Source organism: Dama dama, chromosome 22, assembly GCF_033118175.1.
Source record: "Dama dama isolate Ldn47 chromosome 22, ASM3311817v1, whole genome shotgun sequence".
Lineage (NCBI taxonomy): Eukaryota > Metazoa > Chordata > Mammalia > Artiodactyla > Cervidae > Dama > Dama dama.
The window spans coordinates 7,845,119-7,856,014 of record NC_083702.1 but is presented as its reverse complement, the minus strand read 5'-3'; the positions used below and the strand labels follow the sequence as shown (position 1 = coordinate 7,856,014).

The window sequence follows — 10,896 nt, the reverse complement described above, 5'->3', positions numbered from 1 at the left end:
GGCCTGGCCTGGGGGAAACTGAGGGTATGGCCTTGGGGCTGTGCTTTGGGCCAGGTCTGTCCACTTACCCGTCTGTCCACCCACCATGCGTCCATTGCCCAGCAAGACCCCTTCACCTCCCAACTGCTACCTGCCTCTCCACAGGGCCCACCGTGCCACGGTGGCACTCCTTGCTCCCCCAGCCCTCCGCTCACCACCAACACCCAGAGGGAACTTTCCGAAATACAGGTGGGCCCTGACACCCAAGCTGAAAACCCTCCAGCATCTCCTCACTGCCTATGCTGGGAAGTCCTGAGTCCTGCTTCCCTGACAGGTACCCACCCGCTTGGAGCCTTCAGTGTCCCCGTTGGCTCCCCTACCGTAAGTACGCAGAGCAGCTCCCTCCTGTCTGCCTGCCACGCAAACCTCACCAGCTCTTCCCGTGTCTGTCCTTAGCTCTATGAGCAGCCCTTCCTGGCCCCTGGGCTGGCTCCTACCCTGAGCCGCCCCATTTCTGCTCACTGACTTGTCACTGTCTATTTTGCAGTCTCCTTGGAGTCCCAGGGTCGAGCCTGGCCTTGGGGCTGGTGGCATCCTCTAGAGTCTGTAATGAGGTTGGGTCTCAGGGCAGGCTGCTGTGGGGTGGGGGGTGCATGGGGACAGATCCCTGAAGGTCAAGCATCCAGGCCTTGGAGGGCTGCCAAGCTCAGCCGGGCTCCTGGAGGACTAGCCCAGGGGAGCTCCCGGGAGCAGCTGCACCCGCCATCTTCCACGAAATATTCTTTTGAGACCCTCGGAAAATCTCGGTCCAGGAAGGCCGAGAGGTCTGAGAGGAAGGCCAGGAAGGTCCTGAGAGGCCCAGGGGCTTGCCTGCAGCCATGCAGCTTCTCTGACCCCCTCCCCCGGCAACCCCGGGGCCCCAGGACTCACCCCGCCATGCCGATCGCACGGCCAGTCTGGCCTGGAGGCGCAGCACAGCGAGAGGCTGGCGACGGTCCCCCGCCTGGACGCCGGGCCCCCCCGGCCCGCAGACCTGGCAGTGGGGGCAGAGCTGAATGGGAGGCTTTGTGAGGTGAGGGAGAGACGGGCATGGCGGGAGCAGCGGCTGGGGTTACAGGGCCTCAGACCGAGTCCCTGGGCCAGCCCAGCCAGGAGGGGCCTCGAGGGGCCGGCCAGCCCGTGGGTCCCAGGCCTGGACTTCCTCCTGCTGTGGGTCCTTGGGCAGGGCTGCGCCTCCCCAAGCCTGCTTCCTGCTGTTAACCTGTTCCCACAGGGTAACCAGCTCACAGGGCTGGGCCTGGCACACAGCAGGGACTCAACAGGTAACTGGCTGGTTTGTGCTTACATTTACATACATTGTTCAACACTTGACACAAAGTATTCTGCAGATTTGTTCTTTTTCCACTCAACATCATGGAACTAAGTTGATGAGTTAGTATTGGCTAGTATTTCATTGTATAAATGTATCGACTTATCCATTAGATGTTATGGTTGCCTCCATTTTTTTATTACAGTGTTGCACAGAATACCTAAATACTTCCTAAGGACATGTACACTTCAAAAAAAAAAAAAAATGAAAATAGTTTATCTAGACCATAGCAATTATGTATCCTATGATTTTCCACACCCTATATTTTAGATCTGTGTTTCTGGTGGAAATGCAGCTTTCATTCTGTTTTAACATTTTTTTTTTGTTTGTTTTGTTTTAACATTTTTTAAAGCAAGAAACAGTGTCACACCACACACAGACATGTGGAAACATGTGCTTTATTTCACACAAGTTCTATCCACAGTATTCCACAGTGTGTATTCTTTTATGTCTGGGCCTTTTTTTTTCAATCAGTATCGTTTGTGAGATTACCTGTGATGCGTATTTTTAAAATTTGTTCATTTTCATTTTTATCCAGCATTCCCTTCTATAAATATTCACAAGCAGCTTGGGACAGCGGCAGGAGTGAGATCTGCCCCAGATGGAGGTAAGGAAGAGGTGTAGCACCTCCTTGTCTCTAGTTTCTACCAAAGGCAACCACTTTGATGCAGTAGTATAGTTTTTAAATATATCAAACAGTGCCTATTATTTTGCAAACATGTTTCTTTCACTCAGCCATGTTTTTGAAGGTTTATTCAGTAGATACATGTAGCTTCTGCATCTGGTTTATTCATTTGGAGTGCTACATATATCTCACTGCATGTCTGTGTGCCATAGATTATTCTACTGATGGACGTTTGGTTATTTTGGCTGTGCTGGGGTCTTAGTTGTGGCATGTGAGATCTTTGCTGTGGCATGCAGAATCTGTAGTTGTGGCACCTGGGACTCAAGTTCCCTGACCGGGAATCAAACCTGGGCCTCCTGCATTGAGAGATTGGAGGCTTAGCCACTGCACCACCAGGGAAGTCCCATCTGGCTATTTAGTTTTCTGCTATTCCTCACCAAGCTGCTTGTCTCCTTGTGCTCACGTACAAGTTTCTCTCAAGTAGATCAGAAATGGAACTTGGGGTCACAGGCTATGTGCGTTTTCAGCTTTCTCAGTATCTGCCAAATTACTCTCTAAAGTGGCTTTTATTAGCTTGACATCCCTCCAGCAATGTGTAAAACATGCCAGACTCATTTCTTTCTTGGTGTCATATTTGCCAGCCTGGTCTATAATGGTATTATCTGTAGTTTTATTTCACATTTCCTTCAAATTGGATGTATATTCTCAGCACGAATCCTTGTTATCTATGTTGCAGTGTCTTTTTCTGCTCTCTCACCTTGTCTGTTTTCACTTTATTTTTTAAAATTATTTGGCTGTGTCTGGTCCTAACTGCGGCGCATGGGCTCCAGGGTGCAGCCTCAGTGGTTGCAGCCTATGGACTTAGTTGCTCTGTGGCTGTGGCATGTGCTAGCTCCCTGACCAAGGACCCGTGTCCCCTTCGTTGGCGGCAGATTCTTATCCACTGTACCATGGGAAGTCCCCACTTTTTATTTTGATGAAGGCAAATTTCCTTATGGTTTGTGCTTTTTATGTGTAAAAAATGCTCTCCAGTGTTTTTCTTTAAAAAAGGCTATGGCTAAAAAAATAAAAATAAAAAGGCTATGGTTGTCCGGCAGATGGAGTTGGACCACTTTGAAGAGTGGTGCACCAAGGCAGCCTGTGCCTCTACCCCGTCCTGACCCCCACCCTCCCCAGGCTAACTCCCGTGCTGAAAGCTGGGTCTGTCACACACGTGTGTATGCCGGCTTTGGAACCCAGGGTGCTGAGCTGAGATTTCCTTCGCTCGAGGCCGCTGTTGATTCATGTGTGGGGGTCACGGTGTGCTTCAAGCCCACACCACGCTTTCACCGTTGTGTGATGTGGCCTTTGCTCCTGGTCCACTTTCCTGATGTGCCTGCGAGCCATTTCTAGGTTCCTGCTGTCAGAACAGTGCTGCTCCAGGCACCCGTGACCACACTGCCTGGGGCTTCCAGGATGGAATTGATGGTTTGCGAGCCACTGGCCCACAGCTGAGCTCAGTTTACTGGGAACAGCCTGGGATTGAGCAGGCCGTTTGCAGCTAGGGGGGTGGTCACAGGCTGCTCCGGAAGTGGCATCCGTGATCTCGCAGACCCCAAGTCAGGGTGCTCAGGGACCTGGAGCCTGTGTAATCCTAGGATCGGCTGTTGTCCTCAAACGTTGGCATTCGAGTCTGGGGAGGCAATTCCAAAGTCTGCTCTCAGTAGGCACCAGGCAGAAGCCCCCAGCCCCTCCCTGCACCTGGAGCTGCTCTGCAGGATGGAGTTGGGTGGGCATCCTCTGCATTGTGCGGCTGAGGAGCAGGCACTTGCCAGCTGCTAAGAGGTAAATTAGATGAGATCTGTGCTCCTCCTGTCTGAGCTGTAGCTCGACCCGTGTCAACTTGGGAGGAAGGGCCAGCTCCGGGTGGCTGGAAGGGAGGAGCACCCAGGCCAGAGAACCCTGACAGGCCCCTGTGGCTCTGAGCTGCAGTTTCTCCATCTCTCATGTATCACCTGTGAGAGGTCCTGCTTGGACGTCAAGACTCGGCTCTTGAACCCATAACGCGAGATCTCTTCTCTGACCTCACCGCCCCCCGCCCCCACACTGGGCCTCCTGCACCAGAGCGGAGCTCCCCAGAGGCTGCGTGCACGGCCCGGGAGCTGAAAATGGCCAGACCCCCACCTGCCTCCTGGGATGGGGCCGGGGGAGGGCGAGGCCTGGGCATCGCTCTGCCACCCAGCCAAGAAGGATGTCGCCTGAGTGGTCTGTGGCCAGTAAAGACACAACGCCCCCCAAGCAACCTCAGAGAGAGCTCTTCACTGTGGAGCCTGTCCTAGGGCAGGTGGTAAGGACAGGGTTGGGCTGTCATCACACCACTGTGGCAACAAGAGAGGAGGACCCCAGGGGTGGTGCCCTCCACTCTGGGCCGCTTCCCATGCAGGCCCCGGGCTCTTGCCTTGGCCACCAGCACGGCCTGGGGCCAGATCTGGACCATGTTGCACTCAGCCGGGTCCGTAAATGGAATAGTGAAAGGGCCGGTGGAGCCCAAAGGTTAGGTAAGCCGGGACATGGGGCTAGGCAGGTGAACCAGGGCCCGACTCACCTGCCCCTCCACCCTCCCCGAACTCCAGGAATGGCTGCCCCTCCTGGGTACCACCCACCCAGCTGTGCGAGGGGGGCTGGCAGGCCCACCACAGAGGGAGAGGGCTACCAGGCTGCCCCCTGGTGATGATACAGGCTGGCCTGGCAGCTCTTGGGCAAGGCAGACTGCCCCTTACAGACCTAGATGGGGGGAGGGAGGGGCGTCACCATGGCCCTGTGAGGCAGAATCCCAGGAACCAAGGCCTGAGAACAGCCCACTTTAGCGGAGACGTTCTCAGTGTTCACTGCTGCCACACTTTATTTGTGAAGCCCCGGGCACAGCCCAGACACACACAGAGCACATGAGGAAAGCACAGAGTGTCCCAGGGCCCCTCTGGCCCAGCCCAGCCCCAACCTCGCCCCGGCCCCAGGTCCTCAGGCCCGAGCAGGCCCTGTCCCTGCCCGCGCAGATGGAGAACAGGTGTGGGCCTGCCCAGACCCCCCCCCCCCCCCCACCTCCGGCGGGGCTCCCAGGCTGCGCCCAGACACCTCAGCGGCCCGAGGAGGTCCCACGGGGTGCAAAGCCAGCGCTGTCCCAGCAAGTCCGGCTCCCAGACCCCTGGCTTCCCTTCCTGTCCACACAGGTGTGGGTGGCCACCCCCACCCCGTGGCCCCAACCAGAGCGGTCCCGGCCCCTCAGGCTGAGGGGTCGCACAGAGCCGGGTGGATGGTAGGGGCAGAGGTGGCCAGAGGAGCCGGGCCTGGTGACAGGAAGCTGAGCAGCCCTGAGCGAGCAGCCCCAGGCAGGACAGGACACACCCGGCCAGCAGCGCCCCAGGCCTGGTGCGCCCACACCAGGGGCAAGGAAGGCGGGCGGGCAGGGACGGCTGCCAGGGCCTGGCGCCCGCACAGAGAGCAGAGCGTCCTCAGATGGCGGCAGCTTTAATGGCACAGCAGCCTGCGGCCCTGGCGCCTGGGGGCCCTCAGCTCCACTCCAGCGGGACCAGAGCCAGTCCGGCAAGGAGACAGGAAAAGCTCAGACCCCGACCAGAAGCACACGCCTGCACGTACGCCACACCAACACACACTCAGGAGACACGACACATGAGACAAGCCCGTCCCTGCCACGGCCAGGGTCCTTCAGCTGAGTCCCTTCCCAAGTCATGGACCAGGCGGGGGACGGGCAGAGGCCAGCTTGGCGTCTAGACCTTGTACAGCGTCTGCAGTAGATTGTGGCGGGCAAAGGAGCAGGATTCCAGGGCGCCGTTGGGTCTGCGGGGAGAGAAGGGTCAGCGGGCAGTTCCCTCTGGACCCAGGAAGCTCTGGCTATGCGGCGCCAGCTTCCCAGCTGTGACGCTACCCAGAACACACACCACACTCGGGTTTTCTAATTTTCCTGACTTTGCAAGGGGGGGCGTCAGATCCTGCCTTTGTAGGTGGGGTTGGGGAAGGCACCCAAGGCCACATGGCCCAGAGCTGGCGCAGGGCTGGGGACCCGGCCTCCGCTCTGCCAGACAGGCTCTCCTGAGCCTCTCCAGCGGGCACAGAGCCAGGGAGCCTTCCGCAGCCACTGGTCCCCATGGGAGTCCCAGTGGGCCCCTGAGAACCACAGGTAGCCAGCGAGATCGTTAGTTCCACCGCCAAGAAAGAACTGGTGAGGTGCTCAGGGGGGCAGGGAGCCTGGGGAGCAGCAGGACCGGAAGCCACGGACGCCTGGCCTGGTGCAGGCTGAGCCTGGACCCCGGACCCCTGGGCTGCAGCTGAGGGAAGGGAGCACACGTGACCCCACAGTCACGTCAGCCCCGAGCCCCCCTCTTCTCAAGTGGAATACACTGAGGCCTGCACCGGAGGGCCGGCAACAAGCTGGGGGGAGGCAGTCTGTCACTGACCAGCCAGGCAAGGGTGTCTTCTAGGGGTTCGGGGTCCATGCCCAGCTCAAGGGCCAGACAGAAACAACAGGAGAACAGAGACAACAGTCCCAACCAAGGGCTGGAAGGAGACACGGGCAGCCGGGGGTGGCCTCATGGGGACACGGTGTGGGGACACTCTGGACAGCCTGCGGCAACGGCTCCTGCGGCGGGACCACGTGCGGAGAGCGCACCTCAGCCTGGCGGAGGGAGGCCGGGCTGCGGCCCACGTGAGATCCACGCCCAGGACTGGGACTCGCCCTGGGCTTCAGCGGAGAAGCAGCTGCAGCACGAGGGGAGGTCTGGGGTGGGGCGGGGGGCGGGGGGCCGTGTGTGGTGGCAGGGGCGGGCTCCAAGCGTCCTGACTGATGGCCGGAGACCCTTCCTTTCCCCTTGGCCCCCTCCCACGTTCCCCCAAGGCCCTGGCTTCACCAGAAGTGTGGTGGTCAGAGCCTCGGCGACAACCTCACCCACCCCTCAGTTTGGCAGATGGGGAGGCTGAGGCCTGGGGAAGGCAGGGGCTTGGCTGGGGGCCACATGGGCCCTCAGTGAGGACCGGGACGAGCTCCCACCCCACCCCACCCCTGCTGGGCCCTGAGGTCGGGAGGCTCCTTGTTCCTCGACTGTGACCACCACCCTACCAGGCCCAGGACCCTCCAGGACAAGGCCTGGGCCTCCACCTGTCTGGGCCCATGGCATCCCCAGGAGAGGGGCCTGTGGCTGTGGAAGGCCGGGCGAGCAGGCCCCCTTGGCCCAGGCTGCTGAGGGAATGGACACAGAACTGCTCCTGGGATGCTGCTGGGCATGGAGCCTGGATCGGCAGCACGATGTGGGCAGACCCCCTCTGACCCGGTGTTCACTGCCTTGTCTGTAAGACGGGGCCACTGCCGTGTCCCCACTCTCAGAGAAGGATACTGTGCCCGAGCCCTGTGTCCTCAGCTGGCACAGGCCTGGTGAGATGCAGACGCAGATGCCGAGAGCCCGGGAGGCCTGCGTGACCAGGCCGGGGACACGGACGCTGGCCGCGTGAGCCGGCGGGGCACTCACTTGGTCACGAACGCCAGCAGCAGGGGGGCCAGGGCCTTGGGGAAGTAGTCCTGCTGCACCACATGGTTCAGCGTCATCAGGGGGCCGTACAGGTTGGTGATGGCCTTGATCTTGTCTTCACTCTGCCAGACAGACGCACAGCAGAAGGCTGGGTGAGCATCAAGGTCACCCGGGGGACACCAGGTCCCCAACCCAGCCCCCGCTGAGAGCGCCCCACGGCCGAGGTCAAGCTGAATCCCGCATCCCATCACGAAGGCCGAGCCTGCTTAAGCAGACCCAGGCCTGGGGACAGTGGGCGAGCAGCCCCAGCAAGACTCGAGGTGCACCCCCCCACCTGGGCCCACGCTCCTTCTGGCACACCTTGAGCAGCCCCATGTGGATGAGGAGCTGGGTGAGGAAGGCGTTGGAGTTGAAGGCGGACGAGCTGAAGGCCTTCTTCATCAAAGCATCTGCAAGGCAGAAGCAGTCGAGAGGACTAAGGTCATGTGGCCCCCGGGCACACAGGCTGGCTCTGCTCCTATCTCCTCAGGAGGTGGACTTGGCCACGGCAGCCAGACGGAGGGAACAGCCAGCACCAGGGGAAGGGCTCACCGCCCCCGCCAGTGAAACCTGGGCCCGGCCTGGCCTCGGGTAGAACAGGCGTGGGCAGAGATGAGGTGAGGCAGGTCACCCTGGGGCGGTTTCAGCTGGCCTGTGGAGGTGGGGGGTTGGGGAGTGGATGGGGGAGCAGGAGGAGGTGTGTGAGGCTATTCTGGGAACCAGAATTCAGGCAACTTGTCCCCACAGACGCCCCAAGAGGGGCAGGGCTGGGCCTCAGGGAACAGACACGGAGACCCCCGCCTGGCCCTTCCCGCCCCTCCCAGCCACCCCTCCACCAGCCCACCAAGTGTCACCCGCTTCTCCCATCGCTTCCAGCCTGTCCTCCCCTCCCTGCCTGGCCCAGTCTGGAGGCTCAAACACTGGCAAGGTGGAAGGTGCGAGGTGCTGTGAGGATAGTAACTGAGAGGATGGGGTGGAGAGAGGGTCCCGACAGTATGAGACCCCCTCGGGAGCCTGGGGACGGCCTGGGGACCTGCGTGCGGGTGGAGGGGACGGTGTGTGCAGCGGCTTGGAGGCGGGGACAAGGGTTCAGCTCTCATCACCCCTCCTCGGAGAGGTCTGACCTTCCTGCAGAGGGCGCCACCTGGCCCGAGCTCTCACCGTATAGAACTGTATGGCTTTGGGAAGGGCCTCAGGCTCCCCATCTGCAAAAAACAGAGAGGCGAGCACCCCGCCCAAGCTACACGAGAACCCGACGAAGAGCAGATGGGAGGGCAGCTCTGAGCGGAGCCGGGGCAGTGAAGAGGCCGGAGCTGTCCGGGCCGCCCCCGCACGCACCTACTGCGTCCTGCACAGCCGTCCGCACCGAGGCTTCGTCCTTGAACACGGAGGACACCTTCAGGAAGGCGGAGACCACCTTCTCCGGGTCAGACGTGTCAGTCTGAGGACACAGGAGACGACAGGCTGGTCACCAGGGGCCAGGGGCCTTGGCAGACGTGGGCACCTGCCTGTGGCTAGAGGCGGCCTTGGCAGGACACGGGCCTTCACTGGGCAGGGACACACTGTCCCCCCAGAGCCAGCAGGGGCCCGGCCACCACAGGTGCGTAGCACCCACGGAAAGTGTACGTGTTAAAAACCACTGTCTCCAGGGATCCCCTCTTGCAGTCTAACCTGATGAAATAATCCAGAACGCAAACGATGTTCACACGAAAGGAAACGTGCCTCAGCTTAACCAACAACAGAGGAAAAGCGGAAATGCTGCGGATCCCCAGAAACTGTGGGTGGTTTAAGTGCTACACATCTGCTCACTGACACAAGGGGCGTGAGAAGAGCTGTGGTGACACAGAGAACATGACTGGCGTTCAGGGAAAGGGCGGCCACAAGGTCAGCATCGTACGGTCTCATTTACCATGGGGGAAACAAATCACACACACACAGATTACAGAGAAACACAAAAGGGAAATAAAAAGCCAAAATATCAAGCCAGCTCTGCGAGTGGCCCCTTTTATTTCTTATAGACACACCTCAGAGATACTGTGGGCTTGATTCCAGACGACAGCAATAAAGCAAATACCACAGTAAACCAGTCACGTGAACTTCAGGTTGCCCTGGGTGTTAGTCTACAAAGTGTGCAGTAGCATGTCTAAAAAAACAGGTACTTAACTCAGAAACACGCTCTTACTAGAACACGCTGTTATCTGAGCCTTCAGAAAGTCATGATCTTTTGTTGGTGGAGGCTATCAAACACTGAGAAATACCAAAATGTGACAGAGACACCGAGCAAGCAAATGCAGCTGGGACCACGGCATCAACAGGCTTGCTCACCACGGCTGCCACAAACCTTCCATTTGTGTAAAAAAAAAAAAAAAAAACACACATGCAGCCTCAGCTTTCTCATCTGTCAAATGAGAGTAGAGAGTCTACATTCCGAGGTGCCACGAAGGTTAAAATCATATCCAAGTACCCAGAGCGGGGGGAGCAGACAGGCACTGTGCACTGCTGAGCTCAGGGTGCCTGACGATCATCCCAGGAAGAACGGGTCAGCCACCCAACAGTGAGCAAGCGAGCAAGAACACAAGCAGCCAGGGACCTGCTCGGGGGCCAGGGGCAGGAGAGCTGTTCTAGAAGCGGCTGGTCCTACAGAACGTGCAGGGGGAAGCCTACTTGTGTGCTCCCATGACAGTCCTGCGAAAACTCCCCAACCCGTTACCACTGAGGTGCCCCAGGCCTACCCGTCCGTGCGGCCCAAGTTGTGTTCACAGTGTGCGCACACCTGTGCCACCACTGGTCACACCCACTTGCACGAGTGTGCGTTAGACACAACGATGCTTGGCAGCCCTGCCCCCTCCCAGCCCCGAGCTGTGCCGGCACCTCTGCTCCGGCAGCTCTAGGGCCGAGGCCTGAGCGGGGCTGGCGTCAGTGGTGCTTTTACCTGCTGGGCTATCAGCAGGGAGCTCTTGGGCCCGAGGCGCAGCAGCTTCTCCGGGGAGGGGAAGGCCAGGAAGGTGGAGACGTCTGCAGGAGGCGGGGAGGACAGGACAGGAGCTGGTTCCTGGGGGACGGGCGGCACAGGTGGCTCTGGAGAGGTCCATGTCCAGACTCCTTGCCCAGAAGGACGCCCCTCACTTGGGCCGCTCAAGGCTCAGAGTCCAGAATTTCCCCAGGTTCCCCAAGGGTGAGGGGCCTGCAGAGGCTGGCCTTGGTCAGCTCCTCATGTAGGAGCCTCTGAGGTGTGGGCAAGCACTTCCCTCAGACTCCAAGAGCCTGGTGCAGCCAAGGGGATCCTTGTGATGACATGGGGTACTGCACAATGACTCCAGGACTCAAGGGGCCTCGCCAGGAGCTGGAGTCTCAGCTGGGATGACTGT

At 59.3% G+C, this 10,896-nt stretch overlaps 1 protein-coding gene across 2 annotated transcripts in view; it reads right to left on the bottom strand.

Annotated features, from left to right (window-relative positions):
* Window positions 1–4,827: 4,827 nt before the first annotated feature.
* RANGAP1 (Ran GTPase activating protein 1) overlaps window positions 4,828–10,896 on the bottom strand; it is a 28,458-nt gene continuing 22,389 nt past the window's right edge. For both annotated transcript variants that reach the window (XM_061124455.1, XM_061124454.1), the window contains 5 exons: window positions 10,461–10,580; window positions 8,867–8,969; window positions 7,850–7,938; window positions 7,490–7,611; window positions 4,828–5,807 (listed from right to left, as the gene is read on the bottom strand). In XM_061124455.1, the coding sequence (XP_060980438.1) occupies window positions 5,738–5,807; window positions 7,490–7,611; window positions 7,850–7,938; window positions 8,867–8,969; window positions 10,461–10,580 (504 nt within the window). In that variant the 3' untranslated portion in view covers window positions 4,828–5,737. The remainder of the gene's footprint in view (window positions 5,808–7,489; window positions 7,612–7,849; window positions 7,939–8,866; window positions 8,970–10,460; window positions 10,581–10,896) is intronic.